We start from the raw sequence: 26736 nt of genomic DNA on the forward strand, positions 1-26736 counted from the left end.
GTCCTTTTCAACATTGTATTTTTTATTTTTTTATTTAACTAGGCAAGTCAATTAAGAACAAATTCTTATTTACAATGACAGCCTACCGTGGAACAGTGGGTTAACTGCCTTGTTCAGGGGCAGAATGACAGATTTGTACCTTGTCAGCTCGGGGATTCGATCCCGCAACCTTACTGGAACATGGTGAGGATGTCTTGAGGTATAGACCTATGTCTCTCCTGAGTTGACTGTGTGGTCAGTAAAAGCCTAATAGATAGTATTGCGTGTGTAGCATGATGTACTACAGAACCCATAATGCAGTAGCTATATCTCTTGTATACCATGTCCTGGTTTGACTGAGTGGTCAGTTGTAGCAGTTCTACAGTATTAGATGTGTACTATAGCTCTTTGTCTTGTATACTGTATCCTGGGCTGACGTTGTGGTCAGTGGGTCGGTGCCTGCAGCCAGGCCTATTCAGGGTCGTTAAAGTGATGTTCCTCGTCAACCGCCCCGATGTTACAGGAAGGCCATAAAGATCATCTAGGACATCAACCACCCGAGCCACTGCCTGTTCACCCCGCTATCATCCAGAAGGCGAGGTCAGTACAGGTGCATCAAAGCTGGGACCGAGAGACTGAAAAACAGCTTCTATCTCAAGGCCATCAGACTGTTAAACAGCCACCACTAACATTGAGTGGCTGCTGCCAACACACTGACTCAACTCCAGCTACTTTAATAATGGGAATTGATGGGAAATGATGTAAATATATCACTAGCCACTTTAAACAATGCTACCTAATATAATGTTTACATACCCTACATTATTCATCTCATATGCATACGTATATACTGTACTCTATATCATCTACTGCATCCTTATGTAATACATGTATCACTAGCCACTTTAACTATGCCACTTTGTTTACATACTCATCTCATATGTATATACTGTACTCGATACCATCTACTGTATCTTGCCTATGCTGCCCTGTACCATCACTCATTCATATATCCTTATGTACATATTCTTTATCCCCTTACACTGTGTATAAGACAGTAGTTTTGGAATTGTTAGTTAGATTACTTATTGGTTATTACTGCATTGTCGGAACTAGAAGCACAAGCATTTCGCTACACTCGCATTAACATCTGCTAACCATGTGTATGTGACAAATAAAATTTGATTTGATTTGAGATCACAATATTTAATTGGCCTCCAGCCCCCTGTACACGAGCCAATTACAGCCGCCCTCTCTCTCTTTCCTTCTATGTCCCTCTGCATCACTTTATCTCTCTCCTTCTCTATCTCTTTCTCTCTCCCTCAATCCCTCTCTCTACCCCCCTTTATTTGCTCTTTATGGTCATTTGGAGTTGTTTTCTCTCCTCGACTAGGCATTAAGACTTTGGCCTGAGACTTTTAGACAGGCAGAGAGAGAGTTGACCCTGAGTACACACTCATTTGGAGAGCAGCAATAGAGAGGCAGAAAAACATTCTTGGTGGTGGAGCGGTTGACTGATGCGGTCTCTTCAGGGACAAACATCCGCACAGTGTGTTGAGGGAATACAATAACCTGTGTCTTTGTAGAGAAGTGGAGTTTTCTTTTGTCTTATATCAAAGAGGGATGTTTCACGTGAACATGGTGCCTTTCGATTTGGCCAACAAAGAGAGAAAGAGGAGAAAATAAAAAGAGAGTGGGGTTAAAATGGAGTTTGTGGTTAAAGAGAACAATGGAACAATACTGAAATAATTATCGTTTTTTTCCCATAATGGTCTTTCTGTCTCTATTGTAGGTAGTGTCACCTAGTCGTGGGGTAGGACCAGGGGTGTAGGTGTGGTTGGGGATGTGACAGGGTGTGATGGAGGTCTGTGTTAGGTGGGCACCACTTGTTGCTAGCTAAACCTCTCGCTTTAGCCCCTCCCTGCGTTCACGGCAGTGTTATTACAGGAGAAAATGAAAAGCCGTTCAGCTCATCACATCATCTACCTAATCCTCCACAATACGTTTCGTGCTATAATGGGCCCCGCTCTCCGCTGCTGCGTGGACAAAGCCCATATTATGTCATCAAATGGGGACGATTAACGCAGCAGAGGGGGGGATGAAAGGAAGGGCGACAGAGTACCTGTTCACAAAAGACTGTAATTTTTACCAGTAATTAAAGTCTTACATTTCCCCCGTCGGATCATCAGGGCAGCAGAATAAACGGAGAGAAGGGAGCGACAGACTGGGGAAAGAGAAAAATGACAGGATTCTTTCTCAGTGAAAAAGCTCTCAGGCTTATAATGGTAATTCGAACTTGTCTCGGGAAAGGGGGAGGCAAGTTTTATTCCATCAGCCAGGAGGCTGCTGAGCAGTGGAACATAGGACAGATGCCCAATACACGTTTGGACAATAGGCTGCGGAGGCTTTGTGTAGGTGAAAATGGAAATGTGTGCCTTGTGTGATAACTTTCCAGTTTTCTGTACTGCATGTAATATATTGTGTGGTGTTTTTGTATGCCGGCATCACAAAATCAATTTCCATGTAAATGGGCAATGAAGTAGGGGGGAGGGGGAAACAGGGAGGTATTGGGTGGTATTGGGTGAAATACCACAGTGTGCCATAACAGCAGCAAGATTTTTGACCTCTTGCCACAATAAAAGGGCAATCAGTGAAGAACAAACACCATTGTAAATACAACCCATGTTTATGTTTATTTATTTTCCATTTTGTACTTTAACTATTTGCACATCGTTACAACACTGTATATAGTGTGTGGTGGTCCTTCCACAATAGACATAAAATGACATATGAAATTCTTTTGGAACTGTGAGTCTAATGTTTACTGTAAATTTGTATTGTTTACTTCACTTTTGTTTATTATCTAATTCACTTGCTTTGGCAATGTTAACATATGTTTCCCATGCCTTGAATTGAATTGAAAGACAGAGAGGGGGGGCAGGGCGACAGAGAGAGGGAGAGCAGGGGAACAGGTAGAGAGAAAGGTGGGGGGTAGAGAATGAGAGACAGCGAGAGAGAGGCCTAATCCATAGTTCAACCATCAACCCCCCTTCCCCGATTACTCACACATCTTCCTCTGCAGAACCAAAATACCTCCCCAATCCATAATCTTACTGTGCTGTCTTCGTATCCAAGATAATTGTGTAGTTTAGAGTGTGTAGTCTTAGAGTGATTATCTTAAATTACCGAGGTTAGCTAGCTAGCTATTTTGTCGTCCTTAACGTAGGAGACACTCCTAGCTAGCCAACAGCCAGCCAACGTCTACTGAATAGAACTTTCGCATTCCGGTCGCATTCCGCTTCGCTCCACAGGTAGTATCACATTTTCATTTCATTTCATTACAGTCCCAACGGTGTGATTTGTTTGATCGTAGCTAGCTACATAGCTAGCTACATAGCCGTCTTTGTTTCAAAGATAATTGTGTAGTCTAGAGCGATTTTCTAGGTTAGCTAGCCAGCTATTGTCGTTCTCCTAACGCAACGTAACGTAACCAACACTGCTAGCTAGCCAGCTAGCCCCCGAATAGCATTACATTTACATTTACATTTAAGTCATTTAGCAGACGCTCTTATCCAGAGCGACTTACAAATTGGTGCGTTCACCTTAAGACATCCAGTGGAACAGCCACTTTACAATAGTGCATCTAAATCTTTTAAGGGGGGTGAGAAGGATTACTTTATCCTATCCTAGCAGCATTGTAGAAACTTCACACTCAACGGAACTACTTGATTAGGGTAGTGTCAACAACGCAGCTAGCCTACCTCAGCAGTACTGTATCATTTTAATCATTTTAGTCAATTAGATTCTTGCTACGTAAGCTTAACTTTCTGAACATTCGAGACGTGTAGTCCACTTGTCATTCCAATCTCCTCTGCATTAGCGTAGCCTCTTCTCTAGCCTGTCAACTATGTGTCTGTCTATCCCTGTTCTCTCCTCTCTGCACAGACCATACAAACGCTCCACACCGCATGGCCGCGGCCACCCTAATCTGGTGGTCCCAGCGCGCACGACCCACGTGGAGTTCCAGGTCTCCGGTAGCCTCTGGAACTGCCGATCTGCGGCCAACAAGGCAGAGTTCATCTCAGCCTATGCCTCCCTCCAGTCCCTCGACTTCTTGGCACTGACGGAAACATGGATCACCACAGACAACACCGCTACTCCTACTGCTCTCTCTTCGTCCGCCCACGTGCTCTCGCACACCCCGAGAGCTTCTGGTCAGCGGGGTGGTGGCACCGGGATCCTCATCTCTCCCAAGTGGTCATTCTCTCTTTCTCCCCTTACCCATCTGTCTATCGCCTCCTTTGAATTCCATGCTGTCACAGTTACCAGCCCTTTCAAGCTTAACATCCTTATCATTTATCGCCCTCCAGGTTCCTCGGAGAGTTCATCAATGAGCTTGATGCCTTGATAAGCTCCTTTCCTGAGGACGGCTCACCTCTCACAGTTCTGGGCGAATTTAACCTCCCCACGTCTACCTTTGACTCATTCCTCTCTGCCTCCTTCTTTCCACTCCTCTCCTCTTTTGACCTCACCCTCTCACCTTCCCCCTACTCACAAGGCAGGCAATACGCTCGACCTCATCTTTACTAGATGCTGTTCTTCCACTAACCTCATTGCAACTCCTCCAAGTCTCCGACCACTACCTTGTATCCTTTTCCCTCTCGCTCTCATCCAACACTTCCCACACTGCCCCTACTCGGATGGTATCGCGCCGTCCCAACCTTCGCTCTCTCTCCCCGCTACTCTCTCCTCTTCCATCCTATCATCTCTTCCCTCTGCTCAAACCTTCTCCAACCTATCTCCTGATTATGCCTCCTCAACCCTCCTCTCCTCCCTTTCTGCATCCTTTGACTCTCTATGTCCCCTATCCTCCAGGCCGGCTCGGTCCTCCCCTCCCGCTCCGTGGCTCGACGACTCATTGCGAGCTCACAGAACAGGGGCTCCGGGCAGCCGAGCGGAAATGGAGGAAAACTCGCCTCCCTGCGGACCTGGCATCCTTTCACTCCCTCCTCTCTACATTTTCCTCCTCTGTCTCTGCTGCTAAAGCCACTTTCTACCACTCTAAATTCCAAGCATCTGCCTCTAACCCTAGGAAGCTCTTTGCCACCTTCTCCTCCCTCTTGAATCCTCCTCCCCCTCCCCCTCCTCCCTCTCTGCAGATGACTTCACAACCATTTTGAAAAGAAGGTCGACGACATCCGATCCTCGTTTGCTAAGTCAAACGACACGGCTGGTTCTGCTCACACTGCCCTACCCTGTGCTCTGACCTCTTTCTCCCCTCTCTCTCCAGATGACATCTCGCGTCTTGTGACGGCCGGCCGCCCAACAACCTGCCCGCTTGACCCTATCCCCTCCTCTCTTCTCCAGACCATCTCCGGTGACCTTCTCCCTTACCTCACCTCGCTCATCAACTCATCCCTGACCGCTGGCTACGTCCCTCCCGTCTTCAAGAGAGCGAGAGTTGCACCCCTTCTGAAAAAACCTACACTCGATCCCTCCGATGTCAACAACTACAGACCAGTATCCCTTCTTTCTTTTCTCTCCAAAACTCTTGAACGTGCCGTCCTTGGCCAGCTCTCCCGCTATCTCTCTCAGAATGACCTTCTTGATCCAAATCAGTCAGGTTTCAAGACTAGTCATTCAACTGAGACTGCTCTTCTCTGTATCACGGAGGCACTCCGCACTGCTAAAGCTAACTCTCTCTCCTCTGCTCTCATCCTTCTAGACCTATCGGCTGCCTTCGATACTGTGAACCATCAGATCCTCCTCTCCACCCTCTCCGAGTTGGGCATCTCCGGCGCGGCCCATGCTTGGATTGCGTCCTACCTGACAGGTCGCTCCTAGCAGGTGGCGTGGCGAGAATCTGTCTCCTCACCACGCGCTCTCACCACTGGTGTCCCCCAGGGCTCTGTTCTAGGCCCTCTCCTATTCTCGCTATACACCAAGTCACTTGGCTCTGTCATAACCTCACATGGTCTCTCCTATCATTGCTATGCAGACGACACACAATTAATCTTCTCCTTTCCCCCCTCTGATGACCAGGTGGTGAATCGCATCTCTGCATGTCTGGCAGACATATCAGTGTGGATGACGGATCACCACCTCAAGCTGAACCTCGGCAAGACGGAGCTGCTCTTCCTCCCGGGGAAGGACTGCCCGTTCCATGATCTCGCCATCACGGTTGACAACTCTATTGTGTCCTCCTCCCAGAGCGCTAAGAACCTTGGCGTGATCCTGGACAACACCCTGTCGTTCTCAACTAACATCAAGGCGGTGGCCCGTTCCTGTAGGTTCATGCTCTACAACATCCGCAGAGTACGACCCTGCCTCACACAGGAAGCGGCGCAGGTCCTAATCCAGGCACTTGTCATCTCCCGTCTGGATTACTGCAACTCGCTGTTGGCTGGGCTCCCTGCCTGTGCCATTAAACCCCTACAACTCACCCAGAACGCCGCAGCCCGTCTGGTGTTCAACCTTCCCAAGTTCTCTCACGTCACCCCGCTCCTCCGCTCTCTCCACTGGCTTCCAGTTGAAGCTCGCATCCGCTACAAGACCATGGTGCTTGCCTACGGAGCTGTGAGGGAACGGCACCTCAGTACCTCCAGGCTCTGATCAGGCCCTACACCCAAACAAGGGCACTGCGTTCATCCACCTCTGGCCTGCTCGCCTCCCTACCACTGAGGAAGTACAGTTCCCGCTCAGCCCAGTCAAAACTGTTCGCTGCTCTGGCCCCCCAATGGTGGAACAAACTCCCTCACGACGCCAGGACAGCGGAGTCAATCACCACCTTCCGGAGACACCTGAAACCCCACCTCTTTAAGGAATACCTAGGATAGGATAAAGTAATCCTTCTCACCCCCCTTAAAAGACCTAGATGCACTATTGTAAAGTGGCTGTTCCACTGGATGTCATAAGATGAAAGCACCAATTTGTAAGTCGCTCTGGATAAGAGCGTCTGCTAAATGACTTAAATGTAATGTAAATGTAATGTACCTCCTCCCCTTCTTCCCCTTCTCTCCCTTCTCTGCCATGCAGAGTGAGAATCACCTCAGTTCAGTTCATTACATTTGCAGCATTCCTGCTCTAAATATAGGTTTACAGCAGTACCGAGACGACCCCTTACTGATGAAATGTGTGCTTTGCTGTATTGGATACACTTACAGTAAGTCTGTGTGGTTAAGAGCATCTCCTAGGACTACCATTAGCACAGTGTTGGGACCTGATTGGTTCCCCTCTGTATCGCTCTCACTGTGCAGTCATTGGACCAAACTAACTAAAGAGGCATTTGATTGGCCCTGCCACACAGGAGGTTACACCCACTACACCCAGAGCATACTGTACAGAAATGGAAAAGGAAGTGAGAAACCCCACACACTGTTTTTTTTCTTCTGTTTTTTTCTGGTTCAATGAAAGTCAATGATCTAAGTAGACCAGACCCAGTTGCTATTGGTGTCTATGGAAGACACCCGGAACTGACCATTTCTTTAATTGGCAAATGGCCTGAGTGAACTATCTTCATTCATCCACCATCTTTGACTGTACCTGTCGTGGTAGGGTTGCCCATGGAAACCACTGAGGGTTGCCGATCGAGGGAAGGGATTGGTTGACAGATGTCTAGAGTTTGTGTGCTGAGCTGAGCAGAAATGAGCTGAGCTGATGAAGGGCTTGGTTTGTTACAGAGAAACAAGCTCCTCATACTCAACTGCCTTTTTCTTACAAGAATATGGCAGTGCCACATTCTTGCCCAACCCTATCACAACAGGTACAGTCAAAGATGGTGGATGAATGAAGATAGTTCACTCAGGCCATTTACCAATGAAATAAATTGATGAAATGTGGCAGTGCCATATTCTATAAGAAAAAGGCAGTTGAGTATGAAGAGCTTGTTTCTCTGTAACAAACCAAGGCCTTCATCAGCTCAAAATATTAGCTCTTTCCATGACATAGACTGACCAGGTGAATCAGGATGAAAGCCATGATCCCTTGTTAAATCCACTTCAATCGGTGTAGATGAAGGAGAGGAAAACAGGTAAAAAAATATCATTTTAAGCGTTGAGACAACCCAAATACAGGTGTGTAGCGTCATACCCAAGAAGACTCGAGCCTGTAGTCGCTGCCAAAGGTGCTTCAACAAAGTATTGAGAAAAGGGTCTGAATACTTACAGAAATGTGATATTGCCATGTCCTTTTTTATTTTTTTTAATCAATTTTAGAATAAGGCTGTAACGTAACAAAATGTGGAAAAAGTCAAGGGGTCTGAATACTTTCTGAATGCACTGTATGTAACAGAGATGGGAACAAGTCATTGTTTTACAAGTCACAAGTAAGTCTCAAGTCAAGACAGGCAAGTCCGAGTCAAGTCTCAAGTCAAGATGATGTCATGGCTTTAGAAGCTTCTGATAGGCTCATTGACATAATTTCAGTCAATTGGAGGTGTACCTGTGGATGTATGTATTTCAAGGCCTACCTTCAAACTCAGTGCCTCTTTGCTTGACACCATGGGAAAATCAAAAGAAATCAGCCAAGACTTCAGAAAAAAAATTGTAGACCTTCACAAGTCTGGTTCATCCCTGGGAGCAATTTTCAAACACCTGAAGGTACCATTTTCATCTGTACAAACAATAGTACGCAAGTATGAACACCATGGGACCACACAGCCGTAATACCGCTTAGGAAGGAGACGCGTTCTGTCTCCTAGAGATGAACGTACTTTGGTGCAAAAAGTGCAAATCAATCCCAGAACAACACAAAGGACCTTGTGAAGATGTTGGAGGAAACAGGTACAAACGTATCTATCTCCACAGTAAAACGAGTCCTATATTGACATAACCTGAAAGGCTGCTCAGCAAGGAAGAAGCAACTGCCTCAAAACCACCAAAAAAAGCCAGACTACGGTTTGCAACTGCACACGGGGACAAAGATCGTACTTTTTGGAGAAATGTCATCTGATCTGATGAAACAAAAATAGAACTGTTTGGCCATAATGTTTTGAGGAAAATCAGGAGGCTTGCAAGCCAAAGAACCAACCTTGAAGCACAGGGGTGGCAGCATCATGTTGTCCGCATGCTTTGCTGCAGGATGGGCTGGTGCACTTCACAACATAGATGGCATCATAAGGATGGAAAATTATGTGGATATATTGAAGCAACATCTCAAGACATCAGTTAAAGTTAAAGCTTGGTCGCAAATGGGTCTTCCTATTAGACAATGACCCCAAGCATGCTTCCAAAGTTGTGGCAAAATTGCTTAAGGACAACAAAGTCAAGGTATTGGAGTGGCCATCACAAAGTCCTGACCTCAATCCTATAGAAAATGTGTGGGCAGAGCTGAAAAAGTGTGTGCAAGCAAGGAGGCCTACAGTTACACCAGCTTTGTCAGGAGGAATGGGCCAAAATTCACCCAACTTATTGTGGGAAGGTTGTGGAAACGTTTAACCCAAGTTCAACAATTTAAAGGCAATGCTACCGAATACTAATTGAGTGTATGTAAACTTCTGACCCACTGGGAATGTGATGAAAGAAATAAAAGATGAAATAAATAATTCTCTGTACTATTATTCTGACATGTCACATTCCTAAAATAAAGTGATGATCCTAACTGACCTGAGACAGGGAATTTCTATAAGGATTAAATGTCAGGCATTGTGAAAAACTGAGTTTTAATGTATTTGACTAAGGTGTATGTAAACCTCAGACTTCAACTGTATATTACTTTCCAAATAAACGTCATATTTCCATGGAAATACATGGGTAGCCATGAGAAAGACACCCCCCCCCCAATAATGATCAACTATCGAGAATCGCTATGGGGGGCAATCGGGCGATGTAGGCTTGTACACAATCGCCCAACCTTAACACACACACACACTCTGTGTGGTTACAGTAGGCTGATGTATGTCAATGGTTTTAGGAACAGCAGTAACATCAGGCAGGATTTAGGCTACCCACTGCCTGGCCAGTTGTAGCTCAATCTTGGGTGCAATGATCACGTTCCCGCACTGACTGACTGTTTGGAGGCTCATTTATCGTTACGTTAGCCTACATGATACACCAGTAATAAAATATATAGCTGTCGGCTATATTAGCCACGACTTACCATTCTTTGTGCTGCTTCAAATGTCGAACAAAGTAGGAAATTGGTGCCCCTGTCTGTGATTTCCTTCCAGCATGTTTTGCAAGTTGCAATCCATTTTATGTTGAAACAGCGTCGTCTTTATATCAGAAAATAATACTTTTGGGTGTCATCTTTCCAAGGGCACCATCTGAGTTCACCTGCCAACTTTCCTCTGCACTGCCTCGCACAACTTTTTCTCAGCTGGCACAATTTGATTGGCTGCTGTCCGATTCAAACTGTAATCCGTTAAATGAAGAGTTGATGCACTGCACACTTTTTAAAAAGCATAATGTTTTATATTTGGGCTTGGAGAGGGTATCAAGTCAGGTCGAGTCATAAGGTCCAAGTCAAGTCACGAGTCATTGGTGTTAAAGTCAAAGTCGAGTTGCAAGTCATCATATTTGTGACTCGAGTCTGACTAGAGTTCAAGTCATGTGACTCGAGTCCACACCTCTTGTATGTAATATAGAGCATGCATATCTGTAATATAGAGCATGTATATCTGTAATATAGAGCATGTATATCTGTAATATAGAGCATGTATATCTGTAATATAGAGCATGTATATCTGTAATATAGAGCATGTATATCTGTAATATAGAGCATGTATATGTGTAATATAGAGCATGTATATCTATAGAGCATGTATATCTGTAATATAGAGCATGTATATCTGTAATATAGAGCATGTATATTGCTAGCACACTGACTGAGTGAGAACAGACACACACAGACACACACATGCGTTGGGAACTCTCACTGGCACCACACACACACACACACACACACACACACACACACACACACAATGTTTGACAGGTTCACACCTCGCTGAGGGAGCTTGTTGATTGACAGGTCTTCCATCTGAGCCTCCTACAGTGATCTCCACAGGACACCTTCACACAACTTGTACTACACACGCACACGCACACAAAAACACACACACAAACATACACTCAAGTATACAGTACACCTTCTCATGCTTCTCTTCATACATCACACATTATCCCTCACTGACACAAACTAGAGCAGTGGTCTCTAACCTTTTCTAGCATGAGAGCTACTTTTTTTCAAATTCAGCATGTCCCAGGCTAGTAATTTTTTTCTAGCTTTCAAAAAGGTGCATCCTTCTCTTCTCCTCTCCCCTTCAACTCTTCCCTGGGAGATTAGTGTACAAGAGAAAGTAGTGCACAATGTTATCTGTCAATATAGCTGGTAAATGGGGGGCCCTAAAGAATCTGTAATTTTTTATCCAATCTGTCTTATTTTATTCACTATCCAAATTGTAATTGTTCAGAGAGAAACAAGGAAATTGGATGTTCTGAGTCCATGTCAATTCTTAAATCACATCAGAAGACAATGTTTTAAGCCTGGAAGAAAACAAATAAGTTTGGATTTTTTTGTGTAATTCCCCTTTAATTGTGCAACTGGCCCTTTAATTGTGCAACTGGCCCTTTAATTGTGGGTCTAGCTAGTATGTAACGTGCTGTCTAATGTGCTGGTCTAGTGATGATTCTGTACTGCTCCTGCTCATTTCATGGCAAAGTTTGCAAATAACAAATAATAGCTACATATGATATATTCATTCATGATATACTTCTGCCAGGTAAGCCTACATTGCAGTTAACATTTAATTGAGAGGGTTTTGGGGAATTGTTTCTGTCAACCCACAAGAAGGTTACCTCATCAACTGGCTACACACGTAGTGATAGGCAAACGCACGCACTACACAGACAGACGGAGGCAATATTTCTGGAAATGAATTGTCAGATATTGTGTTAGGTTTGGCTTTTGAAGCCAATAGTGGCTAACCCGGGGTGGGATAATGTCAATGTTGCCATGATTAGACATGGCTGAGAGCTTGCGGTGTCTGATACCTGTGAGATTTGTTTAAGACTGTTTGTAGTGGAACACATGAAAATTGCATGTACTTTCATAATTGTTTGGCGAGGAACTCATCGGTAGCTCGCGATCGACCTGTTGGATACCCCTGCACTGTGATTGGGAGAATTCCCTCCTCTCTTTCATAATTGTTTGGCGAGGAACTCATCGGTAGCTCGCGATCGACCTGTTGGATACCCCTGCACTGTGATTGGGAGAATTCCCTCCTCTCTTTCAGAATTGGAGTACCATCTATCTGGAGCCTCTGAGAGCCTAATTATCTAACAAAACTTTGGCTGCTGAACACACAAACACACACACACACGCACGCACACATAAATGGTTTATCTTTCTTACTTTCATCTGTTGAGGACTTATAAGAGTCATGTAGTGGTGTTCTAGCGGCTAACTCTGTGGGAAATACTGAGGGATACTCAGAGAATTTAAAGAAAATAAAGGATTGATCTGAAATCTCTCCTTCATCACATTACGTGACCAGCTACCAGCCTGCGGGGAGGTTGTCACAAGCATTTTGCTACACTCGCATTAACATCTGCTAACCATGTGTATGTGACAAATAAATTGGATTTGATTTGACCTTGGTCATTGTTACTAGCCCGCCTCTGCCCAGTACCGTGCCCTGAACCTTAGTCATTGTTACTAGCCGGCCTCTGCCCAGTACCGTGCCCTGAACCTTAGTCATTGTTACTAGCCGACCTCTGCCCAGTACCGTGCCCTGAACCTTAGTCATTGTTACTAGCCGACCTCTGCCCAGTACCGTGCCCTGAACCTTAGTCATTGTTACTAGCCGACCTCTGCCCGGTGCCGTGCCCTGAACCTTAGTCATTGTTACTAGCCAACCTCTGCTCAGTACCGTGCCCTGAACCTTAGTCATTGTTACTAGCCGGCCTCTGCCCAGTACCGTGCCCTGAACCTTAGTCATTGTTACTAGCCGACCTCTGCCCAGTACCGTGCCCTGAACCTTAGTCATTGTTACTAGCCGACCTCTGCCCAGTACCGTGCCCTGAACCTTAGTCATTGTTACTAGCCAACCTCTGCTCAGTACCGTGCCCTGAACCTTAGTCATTGTTACTAGCCGACTTCTGCCCAGTACCGTGCCCTGAACCTTAGTCATAGTTACTAGCCGACCTCTGCCCAGTACCGTGCCCTGAACCTTAGTCATCGTTACTAGCCGACCTCTGCCCAGTACCGTGCCCTGAACCTTAGTCATCGTTACTAGCCGGCCTCTTCCCAGTACCATGCCCTGAACCTTAGTCATTGTTACTAGCCGACCTCTGCCCAGTACCGTGCCCTGAACCTTAGTCATTGTTACTAGCCGGCCTCTGCCCAGTACCGTGCCCTGGACCTTAGTCATTGTTACTAGCCGGCCTCTTCCCAGTACCGTGCCCTGAACCTTAGTCATTGTTACTAGCCGGCCTCTGCCCAGTACCGTGCCCTGAACCTTAGTCATTGTTACTAGCCGACCTCTGCCCAGTACCGTGCCCTGAACCTTAGTCATTGTTACTAGCCGGCCTCTGCCCGGTACCGTGCCCTGAACCTTAGTCATCGTTACTAGCCGGCCTCTGCCCGGTACCGTGCCCTGAACCTTAGTCATCGTTACTAGCCGGCCTCTGCCCGGTACCGTGCCCTGAACCTTAGTCATTGTTACTAGCCGGCCTCTGCCCGGTACCGTGCCCTGGACCTTAGTCATTGTTACTAGCCGGCCTCTTCCCAGTACCGTGCCCTGAACCTTAGTCATGGTTACTAGCCGGCTACCACCTGGTAGGGATCAGCACGGAATCCTGGGACTGTCCTGGGGTCACTCTTCACATTTCATGAAAAAATTCTATGACAAGACCTGAAAAATTACAACATGTTCCCCAATGTCATACTAATAATACAATTCCACAAAATACACAACGTGTAGTAGTGAATTGGCCAAAAAATTAAATAACCCCTTATGCAAACAGGTTGTCGCATGGAAGCCTTTAGCCTATAGCATATGAATTATTGACACTGCCAGACTGCACATGAGACCTGAATGCAGTTTAGGGCTCTCATCTGAACTGAAAATTCGATCCCAGTCCGACCCAAGCCGGTGAGATGAAGCCCGAGTCCAGGCCTGGTCCGACATCACAGAAATTAAATGAGCCCGAACCCGAAGAAATGACAGATATCTACACGGCGGAGGCGTGAAGAGACAAGGAAACAGCCGTTGGGCCTAGAAAAAGAGAGAGGAAAACTTGCCTTAGTTATATATATCCATATATATACTGAACAAAAATATAAACGCAACATGTAAAGGGTTGGTCCCATGTTTCATGAGCTGAAAAAAAAGATCCAAGAAACTTTCCATACGCACAAAACTCTTGTAGTTGTGCACAAATTTGTTTACATCTCTGTTAGTGAGCCTTCCTCTTTTGCCAAGATAATCCACCTGACAGGTGTGGCTTATCAAGAAGCTGATTAAACAGCATGATCATTACACTGGTGCACAATGTATTGGGGACAATAAAAGGCCACTCTAAAATGTGCCGTTTTGTCACACAACAGGGAGCGTGCAATTGGCATGATGACTGCAGGAATGTTCAACAGAGCTGCTGCCAGATAGTTTCATGTTAATTTCTCTACCATAAGCCGCCTCCAATGTCATTTTAGAGAATTTGGCAGTACGTCCAACCGGCCTCACAACCGCAGAACACATGTAACCATGCCAGCCCAGGACCTCCACATCCGACACAATTGCATTTTATCAATGTCAATTTGAATGCACAGAGATACCGTGATGATATCCTGAGGCCCATTGTCATGCCATTCATCCACTGTCATCACCTCAGGTTTCAGCATGATAATGCACGGCCCCATGTCGCAAGGATCTGTACACAATTCCTGGAAGTTGAAAATGTCCCAGTTCTTCCATGGCCTGCATACTCACCAGACATGTCACTCCTTGAGCATGTTTGGGATGCTCTGGATCAACATGTAAGACAGTGTGTTCCAGTTCCACCAATACCCCAACAACATTCCACAATCAGCAGCCCAATCAACTCTATGTGAAGGAGATGTCACACCAGGCAAATGGTGGTCACACCAGATACTGTCTGGTTTTCTGATCCATACCCCTACTTTTATTTTTAAGATATGTGGGACCAACAGATACATATTTGTGTTCCCAGTCATGTGAAATCTATAGATTAGGGCCTAATGAATTTATTTCAATTGACTGACTTCCTTATTTTACCTGTATTTAACCAGGCAAGTCAGTTAAGAACAAATTTGTATTTACAATGACAGCCTACCGGGGAACAGTGGGTAACTGCCTTGTTCAGGGGCTGAACGACAGATTTTTACCTTGTCAGCTCAGGGATTCAATCCAGCAACCTTTCGGTTACTGGCCCAAAGCTCTAACCACTAGGCTACCTACCACCCGAAGTATATGAACTGTAACTCAGTAAAATCTTCAAAGTTTTTACATGTTGCATTTATATTTTTGTTATGTCAGTGTAGCAGTATTGCTTCCGTCCCTCTCCTCATCCCTATCTGGGCTCGAACCAGGGACCCTCTGCACACATCGACAACAGCCACCCTCGAAGCATCGTTACCCATCGCTCCACAAAAGCTGTGACCCTTGCAGAGCAAGGGGAACAACTACTTCAAGGTCTCAGAGCGAGTGATGTCACCGATTGAAATGCTATTAGCGCGCACCCCGCTAACTAGCTAGCCGTTTCACATCGGTTACATCAGTCACTTGTTATGTCAGTCAATTTAGCAATCTAAAAACAAAATTGCTGACAGGTCAGGTAACATTGTTTTCGATTGTTAAATTAATTTAGTGGCCAACTATCTAAACTTGTTATCATGGTCGAATAACCTGCCAGTGATTTTGTTAGTCAGTCTATATCAGATATCATATTAAAAACTGCAAACATTTCTCTACACCCTATCGCAAAATGTGTAGAATTGCATTAAATGAGTTATAAAATTACTAAATCTTCTCTCTGTCCCATGGCAAAATGTGTAGAATTGCATTAAATGGAAATCTAAAACGTAAAAAAATATATATCTCCACTATCAAGGGGGGGGCAACTAAAATGTTTTGCTCACAGTAGGGAGGGGGGAGGGGGTATGGATGTGGGTCCGCAGACCCACGAGCAACTGCGTCCCCTCATGATGAGTCCTACAGACAGCTTTGGGTACATGTACTTTTCCCATAGTGTAGCAAAGTGTTCGTGTGCTGTTTTCTTCTTTTGTGTTATGCAGTGATAAAAGAGAAAGAGCCGAGGAGAGAGAGGCTCACTGTTTCTGGGGACTACTATCAGGCTGCTTCTCTGTGTGTGTCCACCTTACACACACACGTGCATGGAGGTCTGGGTGGGAACCAGGGGGTGTGACGGCTGGATTAGGGAGGACACAACGGGGTGCTGCCGACAATTTCCTGCGATTCCCCCAGAGCTCAGCGGAGACTTCCTACAGGAGCACAGGACGGACGGAGGCATGAAATTACCAGATTGAAACTGATCTCTGGTTTAAAACACCGGCATGGAACACGCACACAGACACTGATCAGTTCCACAACTTCAGCGATGACCTTGACCAACAATGTGTGGGGTTTTAAAGGTGATGAAGTTTGCGTATGGCCCTGTTAGCATTCTCTGGTGTTAGTCTCTGGACATTGCCACTGCCATCAGATAATGCAGTAGGATGGCCATGCTGCTGTAACCATATACAACAGTATTAGTAATAGTAGCAGGGTTCTATATTTATGTTTTAACATTCTAGAAGGCTTCCTGCCAGTGTTCTAAATGCTGCTGTGTGTTTGTATAGGTACAGTGTGTGCTGTGTTCCCAGTGTCCTATACTCAGAACAAATACCATCCACTGAATGGCTGTTGAACTTTGGAAATGTCAGACACTGCTCCTCACAGGAAAGGCTAGCATTTCATTGTCGTGGGCCCAAACCTTACACTTTAAACTGCTTTTTCTAGGCAGGACCCAAAAGGAATGAATGTGTATGAAGTTACTGTGGGCGGTATGTTATGAACACTATACTAAGAGCAACACCACGCACAGGACCCACTGTGCAAAGCAACAAGGCCTCACTAGAGTCAAAGTAACACCTATAACCTTTTTATAATACTGCATTAGTCTCTCTCTCTCCCGTCTTCTCTACTCCTCTCTCTCTTTACCTTTCTTTTTCTCTCTCTCTTTATCTCTACCTGCCCCTCCCTTCACCCTTCCATCTCAATCCCTCTTCTCTCACCCCCCCTCTCTCTTAATCTCTCTCTCTCTCTCTCACTCTCTCACCAAACACACAGCAGTTTGCCCCGAGCCAGGCACAACAGTTTATCTCCAGAGACACTGTGATGAGCTGCTCCCATACATCTATCCATACATACAGTACATGTGTTGTTTACATGGAGGCATGTGGTTTCTCAGTCAGTAGCCTAACCCTCTGCTACTGCAGTGGTCCCACAGAGAAACACAAATACACAGGGATACAGAGTGGAGAGAGAGAGAGAGAGAGAGAAAGCGCTCCATGCATTGAATTAAAAAAGCTTCTCTGAGCTCTCAGCCCTGCAGTATGAATGAAGTATGCACTGTGCAGTGTGTAGTCAGTGGTGCACACATGATAGGTATGGGGTTTCTCCTGCTGTTTTCTACTATTTAGGAAGCAGCTGTTCATTTGGAATTTCTCTGTGTCTGCAGTATATACAGACATTCTACACCAGGGGAATCCAACACTTACCCTGCTGGAGCCTGCTGGTTTTCTGTTCTACCTGATAATGAATTGCACCCACCTGGTGTCCCAGGTCTAAACAAGTCCCTGGTTAGGTCCCATGTGGCTCAGTTGGTAGAGCATGATGCTTGCAACACCAGGGTTGTGGGTTGATTCCCACGGGGGACCAGTACAAAACAGTACGAAGACGTATTTATCCACTACTGTAAGTCACTCTGGATAAGTGTCTGCTTAATGACAAAAATGTAAAATGATTAGAGTGGAAAGATGAAAAAACACAGTGGAACTGGCTTCGAGGTCCAGAGATGAGTTTGATGGTTCTACAGCATCACAGACAATGTTTCATTGTTTGGAGACAATGATATCATTTGTTTGTCGAATGTTTGTTTTTCTCTTTGAAGTGTGGTTTCTCCCTGTTGTCTGGAGAAGTAAGCACATTGGATGAGAATGTGTTCAAACACACAGGACCTGAACTAGAACCAACAATAGAAGAATAGTGAACTGAGGTTTTCTATCTCATGTGCTGTTTACAGAAATAACAGTTATGTCAAACCACATACCCACACTCTCCGTTCTCCCCACCCAGATGGTGGAGTTGAGCGTTTGGAAGCTCTTCAGTGCCCCCTTGTGTTGTGTAGGACTGGTATTTATTTGACCACCATTGTGTCTCCTATTCATGTAAAGATTTACAATACAGAGACATGATGAAGAACATGCTCAAGATTTCATCAGAATGTGATCTGTTTGTTCCGACGCGCCAAGGGGGACTGTACCAGTATGACAGTGACTTAGTGTTTGTTCCAACGTGCCAAGGGGGACTGTACCAGTATGACAGTGACTTAGTGTTTGTTCTGACGTGCCAAGGGGGACTGTACCAGTATGACAGTGACTTAGTGTTTGTTCCGACGCGCCAAGGGGGACTGTACCAGTATGACAGTGACTTAGTGTTTGTTCCGACGCGCCAAGGGGGACTGTACCAGTATGACAGTGACTTAGTGTTTGTTCTGACGTGCCAAGGGGGACTGTACCAGTATGACAGTGACTTAGTGTTTGTTCTGACGTGCCAAGGGGGACTGTACCAGTATGACAGTGACTTAGTGTTTGTTCCGACGCGCCAAGGGGGACTGTACCAGTATGACAGTGACTTAGTGTTTGTTCCAACGTGCCAAGGGGGACTGTACCAGTATGACAGTGACTTAGTGTTTGTTCTGACGTGCCAAGGGGGACTGTACCAGTATGACAGTGACTTAGTGTTTGTTCTGACGTGCCAAGAGGGACTGTACCAGTATGACAGTGACTTAGTGTTTGTTTCGACGTGCCAAGGGGGACTGTACCAGTATGACAGTGACTTAGTGTTTGTTCTGACGTGCCAAGGGGGACTGTACCAGTATGACAGTGACTTAGTGTTTGTTCTGACGTGCCAAGGGGGACTGTACCAGTATGACAGTGACTTAGTGTTCGTTCCGACGTGCCAAGGGGGACTGTACCAGTATGACAGTGACTTAGTGTTTGTTCTGACGTGCCAAGGGGGACTGTACCAGTATGACAGTGACTTAGTGTTCGTTCCGACGTGCCAAGGGGGACTGTACCAGTATGACAGTGACTTAGTGTTCGTTCCGACGTGCCAAGGGGGACTGTACCAGTATGACAGTGACTTAGTGTTCGTTCCGACGTGCCAAGGGGGACTGTACCAGTATGACAGTGACTTAGTGTTTGTTCCAACGTGCCAAGAGGGACTGTACCAGTATGACAGTGACTTAGTGTTTGTTTCGACGTGCCAAGGGGGACTGTACCAGTATGACAGTGACTTAGTGTTCGTTCCGACGTGCCAAGGGGGACTGTACCAGTATGACAGTGACTTAGTGTTTGTTCTGACGTGCCAAGGGGGACTGTACCAGTATGACAGTGACTTAGTGTTTGTTCCAACGTGCCAAGGGGGACTGTACCAGTATGACAGTGACTTAGTGTTTGTTCTGACGTGCCAAGGGGGACTGTACCAGTATGACAGTGACTTAGTGTTTGTTCTGACGTGCCAAGAGGGACTGTACCAGTATGACAGTGACTTAGTGTTTGTTTCGACGTGCCAAGGGGGACTGTACCAGTATGACAGTGACTTAGTGTTTGTTCTGACGTGCCAAGGGGGACTGTACCAGTATGACAGTGACTTAGTGTTTGTTCTGACGTGCCAAGGGGGACTGTACCAGTATGACAGTGACTTAGTGTTCATTCCGACGTGCCAAGGGGGACTGTACCAGTATGACAGTGACTTAGTGTTTGTTCTGACGTGCCAAGGGGGACTGTACCAGTATGACAGTGACTTAGTGTTCGTTCCGACGTGCCAAGGGGGACTGTACCAGTATGACAGTGACTTAGTGTTTGTTCCAACGTGCCAAGAGGGACTGTACCAGTATGACAGTGACTTAGTGTTTGTTTCGACGTGCCAAGGGGGACTGTACCAGTATGACAGTGACTTAGTGTTCGTTCCGACGTGCCAAGGGGGACTGTACCAGTATGACAGTGACTTAGTGTTTGTTCTGACGTGCCAAGGGGGACTGTACCAGTATGACAGTGACTTAGTGTTCGTTCCGACGTGCCAAGGGGGACTGTACCAGTATGACAGTGACTTAGTGTTTGTTCTGACGTGCCAAGGGGGACTGTACCAGTATGACAGTGACTTAGTGTTTGTTCTGACGTGCCAAGGGGGACTGTACCAGTATGACAGTGACTTAGTGTTTGTTCTGACGTGCCAAGGGGGACTGTACCAGTATGACAGTGACTTAGTGTTCGTTCCGACGTGCCAAGAGGGACTGTACCAGTATGACAGTGACTTAGTGTTTGTTCCGACGTGCCAAGGGGGACTGTACCAGTATGACAGTGACTTAGTGTTTGTTCTGACGTGCCAAGAGGGACTGTACCAGTATGACAGTGACTTAGTGTTTGTTCCGACGTGCCAAGGGGGACTGTACCAGTATGACAGTGACTTAGTGTTTGTTCCGACGTGCCAAGGGGACTGTACCAGTATGACAGTGACTTAGTGTTTGTTCGGTGACTTTGTACTATTTGTACACAGTGAAACGTCTAGGTAAGGTCTTGGGTGTCTAGGTTTAGCTGTTACATACCTATATAGCCATAGATAAGACTTGAAGTGTTGATGTCTTTATCCCATTCACAATACGGCCCCAAGGCAACCGAAGGTGCCGGTTAGCTCTCTCTACTGCTAACTAGTGTAGAAAACTATTCCAGATCTCCTATTTCTCTACGTACAGCAGACTACTAATGTCTGTGTTGAAGGATTGAGAAGAATAATAGTGTGCTATTTCCTGTCTCCACAGGAAGTGCCCTGAACCTGACGTGTAGAGCATTCTTCGGCTACAGCGGATCAGCGGTCAGTCCTCTCGTCTATTGGATGAAGGGAGAGAAGTTCATCGAGGACCTGGATGAGGAGAGAGTCGAAGAGAGCGAAATCAAGTGAGACACATGGTGGTTTTACTCCTCTCACTTCTAATGTAGTAACCATGTGACCTAATATGTGATCATAGTCACTCTGATACGATTAGGATGAATACATTGTAACTATGGAATTGTGGTCAATATTAAATATGAATCCTGTAGAGCAGGGGTCCCCAAACTTTTTCCTGTGAGGGCCACATAACTTTTCCCTTCTCTGATGGGGGGCCGGTGTCAGTTTGTAACAGAAAAAGTATGACGATCGTAGGGGAGCTTAAAAAATGTATTGTTTTCCAGAAAGCCACACATAACCAAATAACCCTTTCCAGGTTCTTTACAGAAAAAAAGTCAGGAAACAAATAATAACACTATTAATGAAATAAATAATAACTAAATAACCCTCTCTGAGTTCTTCACAGAAAAAACTGGAAATAAATAATAACTAAATAACTCTCTCTGGGTTCTTCATAGAAAAAAAAGCCATGGAACATTAACTTTCTGTCGTGCCATGCACAATCTTAACAGATAAAAGTTCAGCTCAGTTGTCAGAGCAGAATCTCTCTGACACATATGAGCAGTCTCTTAAAGTTCTTGTGTTCCTTCCTTATAATCCTTTTGTAGGTTCCAGTAGGCTTGTAGACACCGCTGTTTGCAGCTCTCTCTCATCAACTTCCCTGTGAAAACCACAAAAGAAGCAGGTTGAGAAACTGAAGTGATACAGCACCTACACAGCACAATACATTTCACTACCAGTATGGTTGTAAAGATGGATTTTATCCCAGTAGATTTTATTATGATTATATTTGTTTATGCTCAGAATGACTCATTCAAGTCAGAAAAGTGAGCTTACCTATGTATGTTCATCAGTGTGAACTGTGGGCCTGCATCTGGCTGGTGAGAAGTTGAATATCAGGTTCCATTCTAGTTACAGCCAGTCTCAAGCACTGATGCAAATGTTCATCTGTCAATCTTGATCTCATCGGGGTTTTCAGCAGTTTCATGCGAGAAAAGGTTTTCTCGCAGATATACGTGCTGCCAAAAACTGTGGACATTTTCATTGCGTGTTTTTTGATGTTTGGATATGTGTCGTTTGGGAGGGCGGCATAGAAGTCAATGAGACTGTTGGGCTTGAATGCGTCTTTTAGAACATCACAGTTCTGTAACTCAGCCAACTCAAACTGATATGAAGGCTGGGCTTCATCAATGTCGGCAACAAAGGGGTTCTGAAAAAGACGGATTTCTTTTGCATGAACATGTAGTTCACTGAATCGCACACCGAACTCCGCCTTCAGCATTTCCAGTGCTTCCACGCACTTTTCAGCTGGGAACGGGACCGCTGGGTTCTCTGTCGACAGGTTTTGGGTAGCAGGAAGATGGACGAAGTTGCGCTTTTTCACTTGTTCCAAAAGCAGCGCTAATTTCACCTCAAATGCTTTTATGTGTGAATACATGTCGCAAATGAGTTTCCCCTCGCCTTGTAGCTGCAAGTTAAGGCTGTTAAGTATTTCTGTCACGTCTGTTAAAAATGCGAGGTGCCATTTCCATTCTGGGTCGATCAGCTCTGGGACCGTTTTGTCTTTTAAATGAAGAAATGCGTTAATTTCGGGTAGCAGCTCGTAAAAAACGCCTCAAAACTCTGCCCGGCTCAGCCATCGGACCTCTGTGTAGTACAGCACATCTCCGTGCGTAGACTCCAGTTCAGACAGGAATTCTTGGAACTGCCTGTGTTTAAGTCCCTTTGCTCTGATGAAGTTTATGCACGACACCACAACCTTCATTACAGAATCCCACTTCAACACTTTGCAGCACAGTGCTTGCTGGTGAATTAGGCAGTGGACTCGTAGCGGGGCGGTGAGACCCCTTTTTCCAACTCCCGGTTCATGCGTCCTATTAGACCGCGAGTTTCGCCCACCATGCTAGGAGCCCCGTCAGTCGTGATGCTAGCTAGCTTTGACCAGTCCAGGTCCAACTTCTCCATGGTTTGGCACACTTTGTCAAAAATATCCTCTCCCGTTGTAGTCCCTTTGAGACTTTGGAGGGCTGCCAGCTCCTCGCATATCTCAAAGTTTGCGCTAACTCCACGAATAAAAATGAGCAGTTGCGCTGTGTCTTGCACGTCCGTGCTCTCATCCAGTGCTAATGAAAAAAGTCAAATTCTTTCGTCTTCTGCTGCAGCTGGGCATATACATTACTCCCGATTTCTTCAACGCGTCTGGTGATTGTACTCGCCGACAGACTTACGGCATTAAATGCATCTTTCTTCTCGGGACACACCTCCTCCGCGACAGCATCCATACATTTCTTAACAAACTCTCCGTCAGTGAAAGGCTTACCGCTTCTTGCTATCAGTTTAGCAACCCGAAAGCTGGCCCGAACGGATGCCTGGTTCAGCTGAGCTTGGCGTACAAATGTATTCTGCTGAGATAGTAGTCCACTTTTTAGCTTTGAGAGTTTGTCTGCTCGTATTTGGCCTTGCAAGCTATCGTACTTGTCTTTGTGACGGGATTCATAGTGTCGGCGAAGATTGTATTCTTTGAATACCGCCACCGTCTCTTGACAGATGAGACAAACAGCCTTTTCTTTGCATTGAACAAAAAAAAATCGTTTGTCCACTGCAGGTTAAATACCCTGCATTCTGAATCAATTTTTCTCTTACCTATCCTTTTCGCCATTATTCCGTTCTCTCTTTGACAGGGCCGGGCCTAGGATTTTTTTTCTGGAGGCCAAATAGGAAAAAAATTCGATAGCGTCTCTGGTATTGTTCAGAGGGCCGGGCCAAATGTGCTGACGGGCCGTATCCGGCCCGCGGGCCGTAGTTTGGTGACCACTGCTGTAGAGAATACTATCTATACTAACACAGTACACAGTTCAACTGGACTGATTAATAGATACATCACACAGAAACACACAACTACATCACCAGACTCCATTGGATACTGTAGTAGACCATACTATGATGTAATACTTCAAGTACAAAGCCTTAGATGAGCTATTCAGTGGCGTGACCAGGGGGTGGCCCACGGCACCCCTGAAATCTTATTGGCCACCCAAGTGGCCCCCCTTGGGATTCTGATATCTGATAGGTCGTCTCTGAATATATTGATATTTTTTACCAAGACAGCAAGACTTATCACTCATTGGAGACATGTAATATTATTTTCCGCCAGACAGCATCTCATACATGGGCTACAGGTGCGAAGACAGAGGGGCGCTGTTTGCTTCGCTCGGATGCTTTCTCTGGTGAATTTAAGGAAAATCGTGAAACACGGATAAACATGAATGAGAAATAATTGTATACGTTTGTTTCTTTTTTTATTGTTGCACTTTTGTCTTCCCTTGGTATCCATGAATAGACCCTGCTGTGTACACGTTATGGTGTTTGTAATAGATGTCCCTTTCCATTCGAATGGCGGGTGCACAGTGCACCGTTTGCATGATGGATTTATTTTGGAGTAGACAAACGTGTAGGTAACATACTTAACCTACTTTCTGAAGTCATTTGTTTGACAATCAGAAGAAAACATCATGACTGGTTGTGTTCGTGACACATTAAAAGGTCATACATTTGTACAGTTCAATTCCAGGTCTTTACTATAAGGCACATAAAACTTGTTTAGAGACCCCAGAAGGTCAAGCTATGATTCACACTTTGGATGGAACTTTAACTGAATTTACTGCTGTACACTAATACCCTTATATCAAATCCTAAACTTGAATGCAAACACTGTAACAAGACTTTTAGAATGATTTCTGATGTATTTGAGTAGGGAAATGTACCAAACCTCAGCTGAAGCATTGCATGTGTTGAGCCATCATAAATATAAAGAAAAATCCACCTTGCATTGATTACATTTCAAAATGTTATGCTCCCCCTAAACTGTCTCTGAACACATCACTGGAGCTATGCTCTAAACTGTCTCTGAACACATCACTGGAGCTGTTCTCTAAACTGTCTCTGAACACGACACTGGAGCTGTTCTCTAAACTGTCTCCGAACAAGTCACTGGAGCTGTTCTCTAAACTGTCTCTGGACACGACACTGGAGCTGTTCTCTAAACTGTCTCCGAACAAGTCACTGGAGCTGTTCTCTAAACTGTCTCTGAACACGACACTGGAGCTGTTCTCTAAACTGTCTCCGAACACGACACTGGAGCTATGCTCTAAACTGTCTCTGAACACATCACTGGAGCTATGCTCTAAACTGTCTCTGAACACGACACTGGAGCTATTCTCTAAACTGTCTCTGAACACGACACTGGAGCGATTCTCTAAACTGTCTCTGAACACGTCACTGGAGCTATTCTCTAAACTGTCTCTGAACACGTCACTGGAGCTATTCTCTAAACTGTCATGTCTAGCTGCTAATTATTCCCTTTGCAAGCCCACGCAGGCAGGAATGCAGGTAGGCAGGAATGCAGACAGACAGGTAAGCAGGCATGCAGGTATGCAGGCAGGAATGCAGGCAGGCAGGTAAACCCAGTCTGTTCTGTACTATTACTATCACACCTCTTTACCACACCAGTCTATCTGGTGTCTGTATGTATGTAACATAGACAATAACCCACGAACCACAATACAAACAGGCTAACTAAATATGGTTCCCAATCAGAGACAACGACAAACACCTGCCATTGATTGAGAACCATATCAGGCCAAAACACATAGAAACAGACCAACTAGACATGCAACATAGAATGCCCACTCATATCACACCCTGACCAAACAAAACATAGAAACAAACAATGCAACTAATGGTCAGAGTGTGACACTACCACCACTACCCTCTCCCTCACTACCCTCTCCCTCACTACCTTCACTACCCTCTCCCTCACTACCCTCTCCCTCACTACCGTCACTACCCTCTCCCTCAATACCCTTTCCCTCACTACCACCATTACCCTCTACCTCATTACCCACTACCTCACTACTGTCACTACCCTCTCCCTCACTACCGTCACTAGCCTCTCCCTCACTACCGTCACTACCCTCTACCTCACTACCGTCACTACCCTCTACCTCACTACTGTCACTACCTCTCCCTCACTACCGTCACTACCCTCTACCTCACTACCATCACTACCCTCTACCTCACTACTGTCACTACCTCTCCCTCACTACCGTCACTACCCTCTCGCTCACTACCGTCACTAGCCTCTCCCTCACTACCGTCACTACCCTCTACCTCACTACCGTCACTACCCTCTACTTCACTACTGTCACTACCTCTCCCTCACTACCGTCACTACCCTCTACTTCACTACCATCACTATCCATTCCCTCACTATTGTCACTACGCTCTACCTCCCTACCGACACTACCCTCTCCCTCAATACTCTTTCCCTCACTACCACCATTACCCTCTACCTCATTAGCCACTACCTCACTACTGTCACTACCCTCTCCCTCACTACCGTCACTACCCTCTCCCTCACTACCGACACTACCCTCTCCCTCACTACCTCACTACCCTCTCCCTCACTACCGTCACTACCCTCTACCTCACTACCCTCTACCTCACTACCGTCACTACCTCTACCACACGACCGTCACTACCCTCCCCCTCACTACCGTCACTACCCT

The 26736-nt window shown here is 45.7% G+C and overlaps 1 protein-coding gene across 2 annotated transcripts in view; it reads left to right on the forward strand.

The window, feature by feature from the left end:
• LOC115118222 (interleukin-1 receptor accessory protein-like 1) overlaps window positions 1–26736 on the forward strand; it is a 538706-nt gene that overhangs the window by 488580 nt on the left and 23390 nt on the right. For both annotated transcript variants that reach the window (XM_065015162.1, XM_065015163.1), the window contains exon 7: window positions 21042–21177. In XM_065015162.1, coding sequence (XP_064871234.1) covers window positions 21042–21177 — 136 coding nt within the window. The remainder of the gene's footprint in view (window positions 1–21041; window positions 21178–26736) is intronic.

The sequence above is a fragment of the Oncorhynchus nerka genome, linkage group LG3, assembly GCF_034236695.1.
Source record: "Oncorhynchus nerka isolate Pitt River linkage group LG3, Oner_Uvic_2.0, whole genome shotgun sequence".
Lineage (NCBI taxonomy): Eukaryota > Metazoa > Chordata > Actinopteri > Salmoniformes > Salmonidae > Oncorhynchus > Oncorhynchus nerka.